General features: G+C 34.7%; 1 protein-coding gene across 18 annotated transcripts in view; it reads left to right on the top strand.

Annotated features, from left to right (window-relative positions):
* The window catches only part of DMD (dystrophin), a 1,148,985-nt gene that overhangs the window by 402,783 nt on the left and 722,554 nt on the right, over positions 1-23,648 (top strand). For 15 of the 18 annotated variants that reach the window (XM_077781657.2, XM_021553014.4, XM_021553011.4 and 12 more), the window contains exons 8-9: positions 17,828-18,006; positions 18,945-19,067. In XM_077781657.2, coding sequence (XP_077637783.2) covers positions 17,828-18,006; positions 18,945-19,067 — 302 coding nt within the window. The remainder of the gene's footprint in view (positions 1-17,827; positions 18,007-18,944; positions 19,068-23,648) is intronic. The other 3 variants (XM_021553010.4, XM_085560161.1, XM_085560175.1) reach the window with 1 other exon arrangement.

Below are 23,648 nucleotides of genomic sequence, written 5' to 3'. Positions count from 1 at the left end.
GTATAGTTTCCTCTTTTCCACAAGGCTCTTTGCCCTTCTGGTTTAGTTACCTTATTTTAATTTTCTCTATTGTAAAATTGAAAGAGAGCACTACTTCAACAGTCAGTAGTATTGTTATAGAATGCTTTATAAATCTGTAGGAGGGTATAAACTCAGAGCAATGCTGATTTTGTTGGCTATTTAACTCAGCGAATTAACTTTAGTGCATAAATCCATAGGAGCATATACCCCATATACCCCTGGCTTTGAAGAAAGAAGAATTTAGTACGCTGATTTATTGAACATAACCACTTTTCATAGAGCATGGGAAAGCTGCAGTGCTAAAATCCCTTTAGAATAGTTCTTCCACATTCCTGCTCATTATAAATAATTATGATACAGGTCCATCAGGTGCCATTTTAAAATATCAGCATCTGCCATCACAAGTGTTTACAGTAATTGAACACTTCACAATGTTTAAATAATGGAATGTGCAACAGAAAGAATTTCATTTATAGTCACTCACACAGAATTGTAATAGAAATAGTGCACAATGAAATTGGGGAAAAAATGGTGACACACTGAAGGAAGAAATAAAATCTTTGTCTGATACCCAAAAGATGAGATTATGCTCCTTTCTGGTAATTTCAGTCTCTTACAGCATTTCTATGCCATGGTTGGTGACCAGCTGAACAAATAAAACTTAATTTGCATACCAGTAACTTTTATGAAATGCTTATTTTAGAGAAAATGCACTTTTTTAAAAAGAAAGTTATTTGCTTTGATCAGTAGCTTAATGATAGCTAGTTTTAATTTGATAAATTGGCATTAGACAAGTGGAATCACAAGTATAATTTTCTAGTTATAATCTGATTTTGAAATGTAAACTTTAAGGAATTTAGAGATTTTAGAGAAGTTAAGATTTTAGTTAGAAATAAGCCTTACTAGAGTTAATTAAAATAATAAAAATAAATGAGTAGGCCTTGATGAAGTTAGGAGTTAGTCATTAACTAATAATTGATTGCTTGTCAGCACAATGTTTAGTTAGCTGGGTTTATAATGAAGAATATAGAAACTGACAAATAGCTTTTAGGAACATAAGAGAATTGTGGGCCTCCTCTGTTCCAAAACCAACTGAAGACAAGGAATGGGAGTTCTACCAAGAGTTCATTTGTCATATTTTTATTGAAAAGGTAGAAAGGTCAGAACGAGAAAGATTTCATTTACTTCCTCATTTTGGGACCCATGAAAGGGACCACCGACCCATTTCAAGGGACAAACTACGCATGCTTAATAGCTTTTGGAGTAATTAGCATTATAAAGTGGGGATGGGATGTACCAAAATTATGAATATGTATTTGTATTTTGTGTATTCAATACTTGTATGGATAAAAGCACTCTGTAATCACCTGGAAGCCGTGGTGTGTATTTGGGAGCTATCCTGCCCACTGCCCAGCATCAAATAAACACACACGTTCTAACTTTAAACTGTTAGAGAGTTTTTGTCTGTCAGAGTTGAATATAGGTAATAGATCAATATCCATATATTTTCAATAAATCAATTTGATGTTATCCTTATTTCAGTCATGAACTGGGCAGTGGTGGTGCAGCCATGGGGAAGGTTTCACAGCATTTAAGCCAGTCAGCTCTGAAACAATCTCTTTCCTTCCTCCTGCACTGCTCCTCTCTATTATTCTCCTGTGAAATGGTTCAGAGAGCTTAACTTGTTTATAAATATTTATTCTGGTTTTGGTCTGGGTTTTATTTTGCATTGGTTTTATTATGGCTTGACTGTAGAATCTCCTCTGAGATAAATGTGCTAGTGCATTCTCAAGGCAAAGAGTTAGGATAGTGCAACATTTGAAAGGTAGGAATTGAAAAAACTGTCCTGGCTTCCCTCCTTAAGGTAAAGATAAAACTGTTGTGCAACTGCATGCTAAGTTTAAAAATTCTCAACCTGTCAGTTTACTTCCCAAAAAAAGATGTACAGAATGTTTCTTACTCAGAATGAAAACTGTAGATTAGGATAATATTTTCTTGACTTTTTCTGTTGCAAGAGGTGCTTACTAATATCTACTTTAAAGTCAATGCATGACTTGTTTACTATTAATTCCTCGGATCATAGGGACAAACTGTCCACATCAGTGCACTTTATCAGTCTTTATTTTTCCTCTTAAATGTATTTTAGCAAATACTTGTTAGAATATAATCAGTACTGTTTGCCACTATATCACTATATAGTGCACAGAATAATAATATAAATGTTTTGGTATTGTCATTGGTTTTAATGCTTTATGCATGTTGACAATATGATGAAATTTTCATGTTTTATATCACTGCAGTTTTTTAGATTGTGTGGACAAACTGAAATGTTACGTTAACATGGTCTGACTCTGTATATACTGTGGATAAAAGGACTTTATTTAGTGACTTACTGGTAAACCCATCTTTGGACTTACTGCTTGAATTTAAGGAGGCATGTACCTGTCACGTGCATAGGTATGGGTACCTCTGAAACCTTACTAGAAAATTGGATGGCTAATTTTTTCTGTTAAAAAGCTATGGATTAAACTGTTTCTTGGAGGCTACCGTGATTTTATATAATCCTTCATTTTCTCAAAACATTATTCAGAATTAAACCAGATGCCATCTAATGTATGAATGAATTTTAATGTTTGTAAAGAGCATTATCAATGTACACTTAGGTATACATTATCTGTTCAGAAAATGTTTCATAGTGTTCATCAGTATAAACTCTGCTCATTTAAGAGGGAAATTACCATTCCTTAATTATTTTTTTATTACTCTTAAAATCTTCTGGAGTCTTTTGGGTACTGCTGTGATTCTTTTGGCTGCCTCTGTTTGTTGTGCTCTTGCCCCCTGGTTATATCAATTCTTTCTAAGCAGCTGAGGTGGTGCTTGATGCTCCCTGATCAGCAGTTCTGGATGAGATATTTGGGGGAAGCTGATAGCAATCAACCTCTGGATGCTCTTTTGGATCTGACAGAACCACAAGCCTGCAGCAGAGGTTGGCACAAGCTAACCCACACCAGCTCCCAGATGCTCTCTGGAAAAGTTATGCCCTGAAGAAGAGCCTGTGAAAAAGGTGAAGAAGACAACTCTCTGTCACAGGAAACATCAGGGAGATGTCAGCCAGGGTGAAGAAAAGGAGGGTGATATTTCCTGGAGGGTGTCCTCGATGGAGGCATTCCTCTGCAGAGCTGACAATGTCTTGAGAGGCTTGTTGCTTGTCAGCCACTTGGATCCAAGAGGCTGCAGAGTCTCCCAACGTGTGTCTGACCCTCTGGATGCTCCCCCTCATTTGTTCATTTGGGCACTAATCAATGGGTAGTGCCTGGGTATCTAAAGAGTGATTGCAGAGTTCTGGTGAGGTGCCTGCAGGGTGCTCTCCTCTCTCCTGCTGATAAAGAGAAAAAGCTCAAGGAGGACTGGGCATATTTTAAGATCAACTTTTGACTGTGGATCTGTCACAGGTGGGGATTTGGGCTTTTTTTTTCATGGTGTGGACCTGTTTGAGAGCAATGCCTGTTTAACAAGACTGTCAAAGTGGATAAAGAACATCTTTGGTAATGAGCATCCAACCTTGTGATGAGAGCTGTAACCTAATTGTGTGAGGGAAGGGGTGCAATAAGCTGAAGAGAAGGGCAGGAACAAGGGAATAATGAAGTTTTTAAAATCTCTTCTATGATGAGCTATCTCTAATCTTCCTTATTTAAAAACCAGTACACAAATGTGCATTAAATGGGACAGGTGGACTTGTAGGTCCACCAGTTGCAAAGCTCTTCTCTCACTGAGAGTCTAGCAACTGGGACTGCTTGCATTCCTGGGATGCTGAAGGAAACATGGATGCAGAAGGTGGGGAAGAGAGGTTGTGTCCTATACAAAATAGGGGCTAGAGAAAATTCTGGGGGGGATTTAGACCAGTTAATGTAGCATCACTGTATTTTCAACAACTGAAATAGAATATTATCATTGGGTGTGTTAATAAATTTAACTTGGTGAACTGTTCTGAAAGCCAAGACTGCCAGTTCATCTTTGGATTGTGTAGACAACAAAATTTTGGTTACTTGAGGAGGTTTTGACATTGGTGTTAATCACAGTTTCTTTATATGCAAGATTTTTTGCTGAGATTCCCTCTATGAGTGATGGTTTGGAACTTAAGAATTTATATTTTTATTTACTCCACTAGGAACTGAATTGATACTACAGACATATTGCATATTGGCTATTCAACAGATATGAGATGTTCCATTCTCACTGCTTGGGGTTTTTTAAAAAGAAATTACCTAGAGGTGAGACACCTCACTCTATGTCCCAGAGTTATCTGCTGTTTTTTGAAATACATAGGGTCGCCATTGTGGGTGCTTTATTGTTTGACTACTCAGGCCATGTACAAGAAACAGAAAATCTACAAGCCTTTATGGATTTATAGTTCTCATTAAACTAATAACTTTCTAGAAGTCCATTCCTGATTTTCTTCTCAGTAATATCTGTTGCAATGACTAGTGCAACACTAAGAACAGAAACAAATAATACTTCAAAAAAATCAAACTCTATCTTAAATCCATAACTCTCTCTTGGAAAACTTGCTAAGGCTAGGACATTTTTATGAGGAAATATCACTGTATATTACCATTTTATAAAAACAAGGCAATAAAAATACGTGTGTAAAAACTTTGTTTTAAGAGATTACCTGGAGATACTTACTTGCCTCTTCCCTGTTTTCTCTAGCAGGATTAATTGATAGAACACTAACATAACAAAAAGAGCCTGGCCTGTAATGTTTTTGAACATGTTTCAGTAATAATGTACTATCAATTTTTGCTATTTATTCCAAGACAGGAGCACAGATACACTATAGAGTTTTTGTAAGTATTTAATTTTTATTCTAGTTTGTTTATCCTCCTCTATTTATCCTGGTGTAGGATGTTTAATTTTTATGTTACTTGTATACTTAGTATCTTTTTTGCAAGTTGCATTGTAAAATATTATCCTTGTAACCCCAGAGTTTAGATGAAAGTTATTACAAACTATGCAGGGAGTAAGGAACTGTGCATGCTAAGAGTTGCATCCCTTTGAACTGAAAATAATCATGTAGGTGAGGTTTAAATTCTGGAATTTGGAACTGCTCACCATATATTCCTTACAATACTATGGCTATAGTGCTTGAAGTTTAATTTCACTTACATGAGCAGTCTGATTGGAAGGAATAATCTAATTGCAGAAAGTTTTGGGAGGTTTAACTATGACGTTTGCCTTCTGGTGTTCCTTGACACAGACTGGTAGAAGAATGTTGTTTGTTGTTGTAAGTACATCTGCTAACCAGCTTTGCTGGTTAGGTGGCATGAAGATTTCATACTATTATTCAAAGGTTTAAAATACAGTTCACTTCTTATCTTTGTGCTCCAGAACTGAGAAGATCCTATCATGCCTTCTGCTCATGCTCTGGTCAGGTGGAGCTCAGAGTTGGGGGGAAGGCACTTGGCTCCCATTGCTGCTTTATCTGTCCTTGGCAGACTGAATGCTTCAGTTTGCATCAAATCTATTGCTCTGGATTTGGAAATGTGCTATTTCTAACCTATTAAAACTTTTCATGTTTTATTAAAAGTGTTTTGTGCAGGCCCAGAATATATATTACTAAAATGTTAAGGCTTCAAGTTAGTGAAACATGCCACTTCTCTGTCACAGGTGTCACTCACTTGTCCTATCTGAATACTGCAGGCTCAGTTTTGATGTAATCACTATATTTTTGGTAAGATGGGCTAAATTTTTAGAGCGCTGGGCCAGCTTGCACAACCTGCTTGGTGAAAAAAGTTGCACAACCAGGCCCAAAGATTTTTCAGGAGTTACCCTGTCAAATAAAGACACAAAGCAAAAAGTAGCTAAGCAGAATGAGGTCCATTTTATAATTATTTTGGGATATTTACTAATTATTTTTAGTTTAAAAAGTATTGTATATTGTTAAAATTTGGAGAGCTGCTTAATTTTTCCTTTAGTTTTGGAAGATTTTTCAGTTTTATGGTTTTGGTTTTTGTTGGCTTTTTATGTTTATCTAGGGAAACAAGTCAACAAGAGGAGACACTGGAAACCTTTGTATTAAAATCTGTTTGTAGTTTTACTACAAGACTGTACACTGTTTAAGTGTAAAATCAAAAATTTCCAGTGGGTTTGGACATGTATTTTATTTATTTAGGTGTTTATTAGACATTCCAGGCTCTGTTTCAAAGCCTAATCTCAGGTCTTCAGAACTTTCCAAGTTCTTTGAGAAGGTGACCTCTTCTGCATTATTTTTAGATTATGTATGTTTTCTTAGCTAATAACCATTAAATCCACTCTTTATGTTTGGGCTAAAGTCAGTCTCTCTAGCAGTAGGTAATTAAAGAAAGACTTGAAGAAAATGTTGGCCTCCACTGCTCTCATTTACAATCCTAGACTCTGCTCCCATAACTGTAGTCATGAATGTTAATCTCTTCATGGCTCTGTTTGAGCCCTGTACCCTTTGCATTGCTTGTTTGTTTGATTTCTCGGCCTAAAAAAGTCAATTCTAAAACAAAATGTGGAACTTTTCAAGCACATCTTATTATAATCCCTTTTTTTTTCCTAAAAATGCTAATAAAAGTTGGTATTTAAATTGTTTTGACCTTAAAAAATTTTGTTTCAAAAAGCATAGACTAAGGCTTGACATGACATAACCTCTTTAGCAATTAGCAATCCTAATTAATGAACAAATGTATATTCATTTGGTGAATCTTAAATTTATGTAATTTATTTAATTTTAAAAAGAGATAATTCAAGAAAATATAATTAGTACTTGCAAGTTAAATATCAAGGGATAATATGCTAATGGTGGAATTAGCAGTTCTACTATCTTTTTGCAGGAGTAGATATTCTCTTAAACTTTCACATGTTCTTTTTTTTTTTTTTGATGCTTAGCCCCTGCTTTGTATATACAAATCCTTCTGCTTATTAGAATATTCAACGACTAATATTTAGATTTAACCTGGTTATTTTTTGTATTGCTTCACAGTCCTAGCTAAACACATTTTTAGGGCTGTTTGCATTTTCTTCATTAGCATAATGCATGATAAATATGTAATAAAACTGGTTGTTGTTCTAATGCATTCCTAACTCCTATTTACATTATATTGACTTCACTGATTAATCTTCAACTTTCTTTCACATGCTCTGTTGATGTACTATTAGTTGTTAAATATGTATCTTTATGCTATATATGGAAAAGCTCTTTTGCATCATTAGTCTAATGCTTTATCAGAGTTTCTAAGAATAGTCAGACATGACGTATTATTTTTCATCATTATTTTGGCCGTGTTATTGCATGGATATATTTCCCCATAGCTGAACAATAATTAAAAAAAAAAAAAGGCAAGGTAGTGGAGTTCATAGAAAAGCATGAAAATAAAGCCTGTATTAAAATAGAATAAATAAAAAATAGTTAGCATTAACTAGAATGTAAAAAGGAGGGGAGGAACAGTACATTTAAGACCTGATTTTTCATTGAAGTCCTGTTAGCTGCAATTTCAGGCAAACATCTCATTATAAAGGTTTTATAGAATTCCTCAAGTTGTGCTGTAGTCAGCTGGATGCTTTGTTTCTGCTCCTTTGCCTTGCTCATAACCTTGCTTTCTCAAAGCAATAAACTTTTCTGCATTTTAGGCTGTATTTCTTCAGGTTTGTTGTGTTGTCTTTTGTTCTTGTGCTAACATTGTCCTTGAGCTTGGTGGTTTTGCTCTGATTGCTTTCACCCCATGATATATTTCTAAGGAGCACTTGTGTAGCTGCTCTAAGCCTTTCTCTGACTAGGCTCTCAATACAGTTTTGTTCTTCTCAACACTGTCTACTTGTGACTAACAGCTTGTTTCTGTTCCATTTGTAGTTTATCATATTTGGACATGTCAGACGAGAAAACAGAACTCCAAATTAAATCTTGTTAATGCTTTGTGGAATAAAATCAATATTATGTTTCTTGAAGATGAATTTGGTTTATCTTTCAAAATTGATATTTGGATGAAAAAAGTAACAAGCCTTGCATTTCAAGGCTGTGATCTCTCTGCTTCTTGAATGCCTAGATGTATTAAGTATTTTCAGGAGGTGCTGTTGTACATAGCACTACACATATTTGCATACTTGCAGTTATTTTGTAAGGTTTGAAGAGTGTAATTTTGCAATTTTCAGTTAATTTGAGAAACTTTGGTTCTGATCTTGAATGCTTTCTGAACAATAGCTGGACATGCCCGACTAGAGCATTAAAATGAGCTGTGCTTTGTTTAGACTGGGATTTCTATGTTATCTGCTGGGTGGTAACATTGAGAATGTCCCAAAATTTGTATCAGTTTGTATCAGTTCTAGAAACTCTTGACAAGATTGAATTACCATTTCTTAATCTTTCATCTTTGAGTCCAAGCTGATTTAACAAGCTTCTACCACAGTGCTCATTCATGAACTACTACAATGCTTATTTAGGTTCTAAGTATACTGCAGTGGACTAGAGATTGGTGTATTTAAAGCACTAGAAACATACATTTCTTTGATTTATTTAATAAAGCCATCCATGAAAATGTTGTGCTTTGAAATTGCTCCTATACTGCATCATAAAACTTTCCTGGAATTAACTGAGTACTGAAATTTTGTTATCCATTTGTTTCTGTGAGTGAAGACCATGAAGAAAATAATTTTGAACTGAGAAAAATGTGAGAGAACCTTTTTATAGTGAAGTAATAAACATGTTGAATAAAAAAGGTGTTACTGTAATACTGATTTATGGGATGTATCTGTCTTGTTTTAGGGAAAATTTGGGGCCCATGCAGGCTGTTCTTTCACAATTTGCCTTCCTGATACACTACTAAGAAGGATTTCCTTCTTCAGAACACAAAGTAAAGCATTAAGTGCTGCTATTATGCTGACCACTAGATGGTAATTGTTGTAATGTTTTAATACTTACGGTTTTCCTTTTATGTATTAAATAAGTTTGATGTATTGTGTTTCACATTTGAAATTTGCTATATTTATTCTAATATTGTTTGATACACACATAATATACCATTTGGCACCCCAGTCACACCTGGCTGCTGTTGTTGCATATTTACAGCTCTTCCATCTTGCAGGGGACATTTGAAGTAAATATTCTAGATATGATGTCCTCAAATCCAATCTGATTCCACCAAGCTGTAGCATTTTAACTTCTCCTTGGCCTCTCATATGAGGCTCCACACCCATCAGTGTCACACACGCTTCTGTTTACTCAGGCTGAGGCTTGCATGAGCTAGAAAAGACAGAACACCTTCTTTCTGCTGCATGTTTAAAGAGGATTCATTAAAATGTTGATTCTAAATCTTTACATTATGAATTAGCAGACATCCTTGCCCTTAACCTATTTCTCTGCTTCTCCACACTAGCCATGTATAAAATTGTTGCAATGTAAATGGAAGCTCACATTTATGCAAAACAAGAGCAGATGTTTCCAGCCTTAGAGTATGGGCTTAAGAAGTTCTCACTGTCAAGCATGAGCAGTTCTCTTCCTCAGATAATCAGATTTAAGGGGTATTTTTTCTTAAATTACATTAAAGGTAGATTTTAAATAACTTCCTGGAAAATGGAAAGTGCATAGTAACCCTTCAGTAAGAGCTTGTATTTTTAAAAAGTATTGGCATGACACATTTTAGACTGCTTTTCCTCATGATCAGCCTAAAGAAAAAGATCAGCACATTAATCTGTTTGCTGCATTCTTGTTGAAATAATCCCTCAAGTTAAAAATTTTTCCCCTACAATATTTATAAGTTTTTTCCTAACCTGTTTCTTTAACATTTCAATGCAAGAATGATCTATATATATATATAAATTATTAAAATTAGAGTCTCAGCTTTTTGAAGATGTGCATGTAATTCTTTTAAGATATGCTTTTAAAGTGGAAATAGCCTTTATTCATCTGCTGCAGTTAACATTCTCAAAGACCTCATTTGTCATTTTTTATACTGTTTATGTGCAATACTTATAGAAGCCTGTATTATCCAGGTAACTAGTCTTCATGTAGATGTAGCCACTTCACACATGCAGTGAGAAAATCCAATATGTGTAGCCATATGACTCATCAAGAAACCTCTTTGAATTTAAAACTGATACATCAATTTGCACACATGAATTTCTATCAGTGAGGGTTTTCTCTTCTTAAATATCCTGTATGAAACTGAACCTTAATAGTTGTGATTTTTTTCCAGTATCTCATAATGATATGGAAAAATTGTCTTTTTTTAAAAACAAACTTGCATGCCCTGTGGAAGTATGGTCTGTTGAATATAAAAAGTATTGCATTATACCTGCAAAGGTACTCTGGACTCTGGTACTCTGGACTAAGTGGACAACAGGAGTTATTATTGAAGATGCTATTATACATAATAAATTTTGTATTTCTTTTAAGATATCTAGAATTAATTCTAGACCTGATCTTGACCTAAAATTTAAGATTTTTCTTTAGCTTTGTTTCTTAAAACTGCTGCTGCATTTTTTTTTAATAAATCAAGACAAGAACAGCTTAGTTTCAATTTACAGCCAAATTAGTCCATCTTGGACACTTTCTTGTATGCGTTTCACTCTTTTTTCCATTTTGCTTTTCTCAAGTTTCATCTAAAATCAGTTGTCCATAAGGTAAAAGTGCAAAGAGGAGGAAAATACAAGCCACCTGTAGTATCATTCAGCATTCTGTTTTGTTGGTTTGAGATGGAATTAACTTCAGGTGATTTTAGCTTACCTCAGTGTCAAAAATACCACTTTTCAGATTGGAATAAAAGGAAGGTACAGACACTCTAGCAGCAGAAACCCTGTTCTTCCCAGTACTGTTTCAAAAGAATGCAGTGTTTCCCAATGTTTTTTTGTTTTTGATTGCACTTGAGGAAGTATTGCCTTCTCTTACTGAGTGTGCAATCACCCATCCAGCACACGGCTCTTTCTATTGTCTATTCAGAATTGGCTGTTTAGATTTCAATTGCCCTTTTCCATTTACGTCACATCATTTTACCTTTATGAAAGATTTTACAATGAAATAAAAGTAATGAATTTATCTCCATATGAAGTTATAAAATCTTTAGTTACTGGATTTCAGGCTCTAATTTTCTTTTCTTTTATTTTTATAGTTACTTGTGCAGTTTCTCTAGACTAAATATTTATAAAAGCTAAGTGGAAAATGTACAATATTTTGAAATATTATCCCATTTGCTCTCTCAAATATTAGCCTGTTTGAAAATATCTCAAATACTCTTAGCAAAATTACAGTTTCAATGACTGCTGATATTACCATTTTTGAACACTATTCCTGATTCAGAAACTGTAGCTCCCTTGATCTGTCTTCAGTTTCAGGATTCTTCAGTAGGAACTAAGTGACAGGGTATATTTTAGGTTTTCCTCCTCTGACCCTTCCTGCCCCACCCCACCCCTCACTGCATTTCCAGGTTTTGAAAAATCAAACTGCAGCCTTCAGTGGTGTATATCAATTTTGTGATTATATTAACTGCTGACTATTATTTGTATTTCAGCAAATTTCTGAGAGCCATGCTCAGTCCTACCCAATGACAAAAATATTAGAATAAAACATGATATGATAAAAATGTATAATAACCCAAAATTTTAAAGCCAGTGTATTGTTCCTTTGCTATTTTGACTTCACTTCTTTCTTTCTCTATCTTTGCTGCTAAGACACTTACTTTAGGTATAACTTAGGTGCAAAGATTGTGGTGATACTAAATCAATATTTAATACTGTAAGGAACCTGTAAACAAATAAGCAACACCTTCACTGTTCAGGAGAGATATAAAGTCTGATTATGCAGGTTTAAAAATGAGAGATAACATCAAGTTCACTTAACTAAGATCGTGCTGGCATATTAGTCCAAGGCTCCTTCACAGTCATGCAGCAAATCAGAACAGACAATCAGACAGATTAAAGGTATGCTCTGCCACCAAATATTTTATTACCAGATACACTTGAATTCTGCAGCACTTTAATTCCACAAAATCTGACCAGTCTCTTTAATTCTAAAAGGTAAACACAAATGTGTTAATCTTCTGAGGTTATTTTCTTCATGCTGCTGTTATGATCTTATTTAATACAACCTACAAAGGTCAGCATTTTTAATGTACTCTGTAGGTCTTCACCATTGGGTTTTAAATATTTATTAAGGAAATCTCTGTTTAAAAACTGACATTTTCTTTTTAGAGTTTCATAATGGTTTAGGGTTTATGGCCATTCATATCTACAGAAAAGGAGAAAAAATCAGTGCCACTATCTATGCAACTGGACTGTCTTCCAGGCTTCCACTCTCACTCAATTGTCTGTATGTAATTTTGCCTTTCACTAGCAGTTAATTTTGTAAAATGTGAATTTTATTCAGCAAAATAATAGACTGTGATCACTATGCTTATTCATGTAGGCCTTTGAATAGCCTTTGAAAAATTTTGACCATTGCTTTAACTTTGTTTCTAAAATAAAGTTTTAAAATCATCACTTTTAATTTCCACATTTCCATATTTACACTTCTACAGTATTTCATACATTGATTTTTGTTTATCTGCAATTCCAGGGTTATTCCTTGAGATTACTTGCAAAAATTGCTTTTATTTTGAATTTAACATGCAATCTATTGGTGGAATTAAAAAACAGAAAATAATTGCATGTTTAAAAAAGAAGCACAAACAACCAATAATTGTGAGTAGGCACTGCAGTTACTGGCTGATCTTTTAGAGACTATAGAATTTATTGCTTTGAGGTCTTAGTGGCAGCAGTGAGTGTCAGTAGAGTAAAACATTTCTACTTCTGTGGTTCCTGCTGTTATCATACCATTAGTAGAAACATGGATTGCAGGAAAATGTTATTTTGAGGCCTTGGGGAGACTGAGGGAGAAGTATGTATACATTTAGGCAAAATACCTTATAATCTTTGCCTGATAATCTCGTTTGTTTCTTGGCTTTGGAATAAGAATGAACTATATATAGGCTCATGTTTTCACAGTCAGGGAATTAAGTCACCAGTAAGAGCAAATCTCATACAGGACTCATGATTCTGTCATAGCTTAATGTCTGTACATGGAGTTGTTAAATGACCAAAAGTATGCATTTAGAGTAGAAATGACCAAGTTTAAAGTTTCCACCCTTTTTCTTCTTTTTTTTGATTTTTTTTTCCCCCTTAGTTACAGTGGCAACATTTTGGAAAAAAATTTTATTCCTAGATTTCTGATACATCCATTTAGGAATGAAATCTTACTTGTTTTTTCTTTCTTTTTAACAATAAGCCGTTTCATTTTTATTAGTACATTCTCATGCACTTTCAATTTCAAATTTCAGCTCATCCAAATAAAAATGAGATGAAATATATACCTTGGTTTTTTTGAAAGCTCTTTCAAAATGTTTTGGTCAGCCTTGTCGGGCAGATTACCACAGATTTTTGATCAGGCTTTGAAAAGTTCACCCTTGGCCTTGAGGCTAAAAGGTAAAATAAATAAAAGTTACATCTGAGTTGTGACTGAACTTTTATAAATGCTTTTCTGTGCCCTCATCTTAGACCTTGTGGCTGAGGCTGGTGCCACACTAGGAGTGGCCATATGAATGTGGAAATATCTCCTGTCATGAGTTTACATTGTAGAAATGTACAGTTTTAATCATTTATGTATCTGTTAGATTTCTGTTTTATCTCAGGAATGTGAGAGCTACTGCTTTCTAATGCATTTGGAATTAACAGTAGAACCTGTAATAAGTATTAATATTGTATTCATATCTTTAAAAGCCTTTAAAAACCCCCAGACTTCACTCTGATAGAAGAAATAACAACAGCCTTTATTTATAGTAGACAAAAAAACCCCATGTAATCTCTGAAAATTCACATCAGCTTTGAGAATCTCTAATATTTTTGTGGAAGGAAAGGCAATTCTTTTTTATTTTGCACAGTTTTTAAAATCTCATTTGGGAAGGCAGCAGGTAATATTAAAATACTGGACTTTTCTATTACTATTGTAGTAGAAGCAAATAATATTAGGTGGTGTATAGGATTTAGAAATTAGTTTTCTATGTTTTCTACTTTGTGATTCTGTGAAAATCCCAGCTGCTTCTGTTGAGGAAAAAGGATTTCTTGTATTTCTTCGGGCTCAAGTCTTGTCTTGCTTCTCAGCGCTATATAACGTAAAATATGTTTCAGAATTTGTCTCTTAATCTAAGGAAACCAGATCAGCAATTTATGTACAGAAATAGAATCTTTCTGGGAGTGCAGCAGGCCTTTATCTCTCGTCTTTCAAAGTTATTTTACCACTAGTTTGATACTAAGGGTAACCACAAATAGTAAAACCATTTGACACAAATTGTATCAGAACTGTTAGTTGGTCGGAGCTTGGAGAAAGCAAAATATTCTTAAAAAGGAAAAATTATATTATCACCGTGTATTTGAAAATTTTAAGAAACATTTCCATAAACATTTATAGCTTGTGCTCTGTGTGTGGCTTTGTATGCATAATGTAACACTGTGTAGGAAAACATTGGATTTTGCTTGTATTGCTAGACCTGTAGTTTTTTGTATGCAACATATTTGTGTTTTATATCATCCTCATTTTCACTCATCCCTTAAAGTTAGCAAGGATTTGATCACTGACCAAACATATGGATGAAAGAACCAAACCACTTGTGAAGTACAAGGCCTATAAAAATTGGCTGCTGTATCACTTTTTGAAGACTTTGATGTATTTAGAAAATAATTAGTTTGATAACACTTCAGGTTTATTGTAGTCATCCTCAACAAACAGTCAAACTTGTAGTCATGTTCATCAGAAAACAAATATTTGCTAATAAAAATCCAGATGCAGTGAACTTTTATCAGTTAAATTGCTTCCCAAATTAAACCTGTAATAACCCTTTAAAGACAACTGCACTTAAACAGCAGTGAATTTGGGTTATATTTCATTATTTTAATGTTCTGGGGTGAATTCGGATTCTTTCTGCTCTTTTGGTACTTGTTACCAAACAACTGCTTTTCTAAATGGACAGAATCTTACATTACATTAAAATTCATGGTCAAAATTGAGATCTTGTGGTGTCTCTTCAGACTCAGGCAGGTATTTTGCCTCTTTTATATCAAACTAAGTGTTTTGTTTAATTTGTCTGTATTTTGTGAATTTGACTGGAGACCTTCCCTGGACAGAATAATCTCTCTAAATGGTTGGGGGTTAATATGTTTTCAGGGGAGCACATAAAGGTGGGGTCTTGCAAGGTAATTTTGTTTCTTTGATGATAAAGGATTCTTAAAGAAACCATGTCTTAATAAGTAATCCCATGGATAGGAAAAGGTATCAAGAAGAATTGTCTGAATGATAGGTTTCATGTGACATGTTTAAGTCACTGTTTTCTTTATAAAAATATTAATCTGTCAGCATAAAGTTTTGTACTGAAAAAGTTTCTTCTCAATAATTGGAACACTCATCTTGGAAACTTCTCCAGTACTTTTGTGCAACTGTATCTTATTAAAGAACTTGGATGGTTTCCAGAGCTTTCCAAAGTCTTTCAGATTATTTATTGATAAAAATGTTAATATAATTTCTGCTAACCTTATATTGCTTCCCATTTTAAACTCTATTGACTTGTAATCTCTTTTTTTTATTCATTCATTATATTATTTTCAATCCTGCTCTGGATAGTCTTTTTCAAGAAAACGGGTGAAAATTTTCTGAAAGAATTGCCTCTGAGTTGAATTTAAAATAAATTGGTCTGGGAAAAAAATAATTAAATTCTGGAAAATTTTCTCAAAACTAGTATTGGAAACATGGCATAGTCTTAATATCTTGACTTAATTTTATTAAAAATCTGTATTTTTCCAAGATTTTGAGATTAGTTTTAAAAATGTATATATTTGTTTGACAGATATTTTTGCCCCATAAATGAAAGTAGGGATATATACAAAGGAATAGTGAACTTGCAAGAAAATGCTTGAATTCCAATTTATTTACTGCCTAGCTACTAAGATTTCAAGTAGCCATCAGACTCAGCAAGTGGTAAAGGTAGTACATCAGACTAGGATTCAAAAGAAGAAAATATGAAGGTAAAGTATAGCAGAAGTCATTCCTGCTCTGATAATTGAGGAGCCCATAAAAAGATTTTTGAGAGATAGCTTGATATTCCAGGCTTTGCAACTATGGTTGTTTAGCTATTTGTTGTGATTAAATAATTAAATCCTTTCCTATGTGCCAGTGGATTTTGACAGCTGCATATGTACTTTTTATTTGTCAGACAGAATGAGTAAACAATTTTTTGGCATGTATACTATTTGCTAAGTACTCATGTTATGTATTGTGTGAAATATTTCTGTAGATAAATGGTAAAGTATTTGCCCATTTTAAAAGGACATTTTGAAAAGGAGAATAATGAGAAAACAATATAAAAAGCACAGCTGGTACTGACTATCCAGTGTGTACTCTTCCCGGTAGGAAGGCATGGATATTCATGTAAACATCAATTACTAGTGGGCACTAAATATAACAAAATGATGTTAGAATATTCAAGAGAAGACAAGAAGATGCTTGTAGTAAAATACATATATTATGGAAGTGGGAATGTTAGAGGGAATGTACCATTTTTCCAGCTAATGCTGAGTAGAACTAAGTCTTAAGCTGCCTCTCATAAAGTACCAAGCAAAGATATGGAGATGGGTCAGAAAGCCAAACCAAAATTATTCATACAATGTCTTTTCTTAATTTCTAGATAAATGTGAAGCTTTTAATGCAAGGTGCCTTCCCACATTCTGGGCAGGTAGAATGAGATCCCACGTTGTAGAATCATTGATTTATTTTATTTTTTTCTGTGAACTCGAATCTTAGCGAAGACTGGATTGATCTAAGACAGTAAAAATTTATAGTTCTTGGCTTTTTGCCAGTGCCCATGTTAAAACATTTATGGAATTAATGATAAATGTACAAGTGTCCTTTTACATCTTGATTCACTAGATTGAATGTAGGAAGTAAGCGTCAATGGCAAATAACAAAGTAACTATTTCAAAGAGCTGCCACATGCCTTACATTTTTACAAATCGTTATTGACTTGAATTGTTGAGTCAGGGAAAGTGCTTTTCCTGCTGATGTATAACATGGCTATGTGCAAAATCTGAAATACTCTTTGTGTTCATGCAAAGTTTTGTGTACTGACTGTTAAAGACTATAGAGATTTTACAGGGTTTTTTTTTAAGAGTTATTCTATTATGTATTTTAATGTCTGTGAATACCATGTTCCTTTGATGTTCCACAGATTTCATGAAGAATGAAAGACTAAGCGGAATATAAAAGCTATGTAGCTTTATTGTAGTGTGATGTCAATTGTTGGTTTTCATGAACACATTCACAAGAAAAACTGGTAAATATTGCTTCCCCCTACATCATTGTTGGTTTCAGTGGCTAAATGATGTGGGGAGAATGTAAAAGGCATGACTTGGAAAAGGTTGTCCTTACTTTTTTTTTATAATTGCAATATTTATACAGCACAAGGTAATATACTTTTTCCTATGTCTAGTCCTGCTTAATGTGGATCACAGTGTCAAATTGCATTTTGACACAAGAAATATAGATTGAAAGTTCATGCTGAATGAGGTAACATTATCTATATAAACTTTGGCACCTTCTAATTGATATGCAAGTTTATTCTGCAATTTTGGGACTGATGATAAGGTTCTAATTAGTCTCTAGAGTATTCATGTGGACAATAGATTGCTCATTAGCTTATCAACTTTCCATTAAACTAATTGGCTATTTCTCATGTCAAATGTGGAAACTGAAATGACACGTTAATTTACCTTCCAGATGTTGCAACTGCCTATCCAGATAAAAAGTCCATCTTGATGTACGTGACTTCGCTCTTTCAAGCCCTGCCCCAGCAAGTCACCATGGAAGCCATCAGGGAGGTGGAGATGCTGCCACGGCACACAAGGGTCACTAGAGAAGAGCACGTAGAAGTACACGAACAGCATTTTTCACAAGAAGTGAGTTTCACTTTTCTGCTTACATCTTGCTGCTCTAAAGTGGTTGTTTCCCTGCCTACCCCATGAGTTTGATGTTAAATGGCCAGTGGAAGGCAAAAAAGACCATGTGCATAACGGGCAAAGTCTCATCAACAGGCAAGTCAGATGTACATCTCTGTATGTACTTTCTCAGTGGTTTTCATCTCACACCAGACTGTGCTAAAAATTACTATTCAGCAAGTGCTTTGTACTTCAGTTGTACAGCATTGTGCATTTTGATGGTGGCAGGACACCTCAAGGAAAAATAAATTTGAGGAGGTTTATATTTAAAAGGTAGAAACATCTTTACCTTTTTAGAGAATAGCTGTTGACATTTCTCCATAGTCAAAAAACATTTTTAATTTTTTAGCATTTTATTTACAATGACTTGCATTTAAAAATAATCTCTTAGTTTACTGTTGTCCTCTCAGAAAACTCATGTAATAATTGTAATTAATTTATGATTGCAATGTCAGTTTTGTTTTTACTGAAACCATCAGACAGACTCTGCTGCAGTGTTTAGTGCATTTTAGCCTAGTTTATGTGTGAATTTAATCTGTATGTTGGGTATGGGATGCACACTCTCTTTTAGAGTACTGGGCAGATAAGTATTGGCTCTGTTTATTCAAGATGTTACAAAAGATCACTTGCTTTTTTGAGCCTCTGATTGTAAATTATAAAGAAGCTTCACTTTGCATTGGTATTCTGCTGGTGTTGAGTCCTGACAGTTTGTTGCTTTTGGAAAGGGTGTCAGATTAAATGAGAGGTTTCCTTAATACCATCCCTTTTTGCCTGCTGAATACCAACACTGACCTTGAAAAATGATCTTCCTGCTTCTTTTTCTTCAGTTGCTCTTAAAATCAATATTTGCTTCTACAATCCATGCTCCTACCCATATGTACATTCTAATTTATTCGTAGATCACAGTCAGTGTACCCCAGGGACATTCGCCTTCTCCTAAACCGCGCTTCAAAAGTTACGCGTATGCACAAGCTGTGTATGTCACATCCCCTGACCCAAAAAGGAGGCAGGTTCCTCCACAGGTCTGTCACTCTTGTAGTTTTTTGAGAGGATTGTTTTGTTATGGTCATGCTTGGAGTGAAATAGCTCATGCATTTTGCTTCTACCTCATCTTAATGACCTGCTTTTTCCAGGATGTTTTTCCTGTTGAGTGTTTATTTTTTCCTGTCTATTTCTGCATGGCTGGCAATAGCTGTTGTGCTGATTGTAGGGGATGATTAACATGCAAGCATTGCTGTTTCAGAATCATAAATTCCTTTCTTTGTTCAGTCATTTTTTAAAATGGTACCTACATTGCCTTAAAAAAAGTATTAGAGGAACAAATCTAACGTAAGCCAATTTGGCCTCTATTATATTGCATCCTCAGGTTTAGTTATAGAATAAAAAGAGCCATTGGCTTTCTCTTTCTTTTTCTAACTCTTCCTATTAAAGAAAACAGTAAGTGATGGCATTTCTCAAAAAGTTACTGTAGTTAGAAAAAGAGATGAAAGAAACATTAAATTTAACCCTGTATTATTTTATTTCAACAGTTGTAATTTTTATCACAAATGGCATCTTGCTGGTACTGAGGTTAAGAGGCTATATTTGATTTTTTACTTATTTGTTTTATTTTATTTTTTACCTTTAAATAGCTGGGGTGGTTTAATAAAACTTGTTTCAAGTAATCCTTATAATGAGAATTTCAGTAGTTGAATTTTTAGAACTTTTCACAAATATGAGACCCAAAGGTCACATTGTGTACTGCTATGTGATTTCCTTTCATTACTTCAGGGAGAAAAGATCTGTGTGTATGTAGTGCTGCAGTCTGAGTTTGCCTCTGGGTACTTAATTCTGTATAACATCTAAAAATCTATTGCAAAATTATACTTCTATTCAATGCTGTATTCAAATCTATTGTTCAAGTGACAGATGTTTTATTGAATAATGACTTCCTTTAAATACTCCAGGACAGAAACCCTGTGCACACAAGCATGAGCCCTGCCTACATTAATCTAACATCAAATGTGTTGCAGTGATGAGTCACACAGCTTTGAAACAAGATGTTTAAAGTGATCGTAATTGTTTTGTTCTTCTTAGAAACTATACAGATATTTTAGAGCAATGAAAATTTATTATACAGGATAGATTTTTTTTTTCTTTTTCTTCAGGTACTTTTATTCTGATCAGTTGCAGGTTTTGTCAGCACTGCTACCATTAAAAGTAGCATATAAACTGAAATAAATGAAGTCATTTCTACACAAAGCATGGTTGCTGAAATTTACTAAGATATAATTTGGTTGTTCAGTCCTCATCTTGCATTCCAGTTTTCAGATCTCTTCTTTTTAAATTTGGAAGCTTCATCTACTACACTTTCATGCAAGAATTGATACAATATACTATAATTCTACCAATATGGCAGAAGCTGAAGACCTAACCAGAATCTGAGCCAAATTGTGCTACAGCCACAACAGATATAACAAATGAAAAGCATTCACTTAAGATTCCTTTCAGAAAACCACCAGGCAAATTCTCATTATAATCCAGATAAACTTGAATTACATAGAATGGTAATTAATATCCCAAATCAATACATGGAATTCTTAGGTAGTGGTTTGTTTTTTTTGGTTTGTTTTTTTTTTGCCTTCAGCTATGTATTTCTTAAAGAAGAGCTGTTGTCTACCTATTAAAGCAAATTTATAATTCTGGTTAAATAGTGGTTAATAATTTTTTTTTCTCCAGATACATGGGGCTGATATAACTTGATCCCATCTATTTCAACTAAATAAAATAAATATTATTTCCTTATCATTTCTTAGTAGTCTTTCAATTTTATGCTAGCTATATTTGAATTTTGGATACCATTATAAATAATGCAACTCCCTTTAGCTTTTCAGTAAAATCTACTTCTTTAGGGAACTTCAATAAAGAAATCAGGAGGAATTCAACTTTTTTTTTTCTCTTGGATTTTTTTAAAGCTTAAGAAGGTGACTCTAATTTCCATCTAGTTTATTAGATTTAGTTGACTGTTGCTTGCCAATTTCCATGGTATTTTTGGTGCTGTCATAGAGATACAATTTTCACAAAGTATTTTGGTCTTCTGTTAAAATCATGGAAGCATTATTTTTTTCTCAATCTCTGCAAAATATCAGCTTATAGGACTTGAGTATTATAATTTCCCAAAACCAGTCATAATAAAATAAGACCTCTTTCCAAAGATTTTGATCACAATCCTTCAAATCTGATCAAATATGGCTTTTGATACATGGCAGACATTTCCTTCATATGTCAGTTGTCAGAAATTGTAACAGATATGAATTGTGATTCTCTGAGCTCCATATTGGTGAGAAGGAATAACATTTCCTTTCGCACCATCATTTGTCAAAGTTCTTTCTCTTCTATCTTCTACTCTTGTCTATTCTTTTATGTCACATTTCACTTCATTTCACTTTCTTCATCTTCACTCTTCCTAGTAGCTTCACAGCTTGTGTGCTTTCAAATTCACTCTTCCTTTCTGAATTTTTACTCTGTCACTCAGGAGGGTACTTGCACGACCTAGTATTTCCATTGTGCAAATTGTGGCCAGACAAGTTTTGCTTTTTTTAACTGTGACGTTCCTCAAATTCAAGGACAATCATTGCTCTGCAAACCTGTTCACTCAGTACCTTCTTGTTCAGTCAGTGCTTCCCCACTTCTGGTTGAACGAGTAAAACCTTTTCAAATGCTAACATGAATAGCAGTTTTTCTGCTAAAATTCAAGAAAAGTTTTCCTCCTCTACCTTGTTTACTTAGACAGTGTTCATAAACTCATGAAGATCTTGGGACAAGAATTTACTTCTCAAACCTGAATCCTTGAATTTCCTGAATGAACACTAAAAAAGTTCAAACAGGAAATATTTATGTTGACAGTTTTTAGATGGCAGTTAGTGCTTGGCAATTGCAGAATGCTTGCCTGAATTTGCAGGTCTGTATTTTGTCTTGTATGTGTTCTCTATAATAAGGCTTCACTTACAAATATCCAGCTTAATGTACAAATAAAAGGATCCTCAAGTAATTTTCTGAGACATTTCAGAATCTTCATTTGAAACTAGTCATTGTCTTCTTTTTATATTGATGAAAGCACAGAGGTTTGTCTTATTGATTTATCTCGTTGAACACCTGACCAAGAGGAATGCTGTGTTTATTTTCCATTTTGGTTTATCAGAGCAGTTCCAGTATTGATCACAGGCAAAACTCCTATCTCACTGCTTTCATTTTTACTTGCTCTACAGGTCTTTTAAATTCCTTGTGGGTGGTGACTCTACCACTTCACTAGGCAGACTGTTCCAGTGCTTGATAACTCTTAACACTGACAAAATGTTTCCCAATGTCCAATTTGAACCTCTCCTGGCACAACTTGAAGCCATTTCTTCCTCTTCTATCACTTGTCATGTGGAACAAGAGGCCAACCTCACTACAAACTCTTTTCAAATTGTTGTAGAAAGCAATAAAGTCCTCAAGTTTTCCCCCAAGCCTCCCTTTCTTCAGGCCAAACACCCCCAGCTCCCTCAGCTGCTCCTCATCACACCTGAGCTCCAGACCCTTCCCCAGCTCCGTTCCCCTTCTCTGGACTCACTCCAGCCCCTCAATGCCTTTCCTGTAGTGAGAGGCCCAAAACTGGACACAGGATTTGAGGTGTGGCCTCACCAGTGCTGAGCACAGGGGGACAATCCCTGCCCTGGTCCTGCACCCACACCATTGCTGACCCAGGCCAGGTGCCATTGGCCTCCCTGGGCACACCTGGGCACATCTGGCTCATGTCAGCTGCTGCTGACCAGCACCCCCAGCTCCTTTTCTTCTGGGAATATTTCCAGCCACTCTGTCCCAAGCCTCAAGACTTTCCTGGGGTTATTGTGAACCAGAGGCAGAACTTGGCACTCTGCCCTGTAAAACCTCATGCAATTGGGACATCAGTCAGCCTGTCCAGATCCCTCTGCAGGGCCTTCCACTCTCCAGCAGATCAATATGCCAACCCAACTCGGTGTCCCCTGCAAACCAAGTGAGGATGACCTCTATCCCTATTGAAAAAACAGTGCTGAAAATATAAGCATTGAAAAAAATGGGGATGAACAAAATCTGTGAGTATTTTGAGACTGGTACTTCTGTAAATAAGCTTCTGACAGGTCCTGTCAGAAAAGTGAATTTGTGAATTTGGCTGCCTTAAATTCTCTATTCAATATCAAGCCCATTGATTTCTATCATTGTTGATTTTTGTTCTTTTGGCAGGAGTTGTGTTTTCTTCATTCCACATTGTATGAAATACCATACAGTTTGTGTGCAGAATTGTTGTTTAACCTTTAAACTGACAAGCTTCGATATATTTGAATTGAAATAATTTGAGGTGAAGCAGTGGTAAATAGGGACTGTATTTGATAGCACATAATGATGTGATTTGGGTCTGAAGAATTAGGGGCTTCACCTTAGGCTTCAACCTTGTCATTATTAGTTTGTGAGAAATTCCTAACCATCTAGTCATTACTTGTGTTTTACAGAAGTATTATAATGCATTTTGCTTGTTTTCTGTGTTTATTAATGTGAATGTTACCCAGTTTCTGTATGGCACTTTTTTTAGTCAGTTCATAATAATA

This window comes from Lonchura striata, chromosome 1, assembly GCF_050655825.1.
Source record: "Lonchura striata isolate lonStrDom1 chromosome 1, ASM5065582v1, whole genome shotgun sequence".
Lineage (NCBI taxonomy): Eukaryota > Metazoa > Chordata > Aves > Passeriformes > Estrildidae > Lonchura > Lonchura striata.
This window is presented reverse-complemented; position numbering and strand designations above follow the sequence as displayed.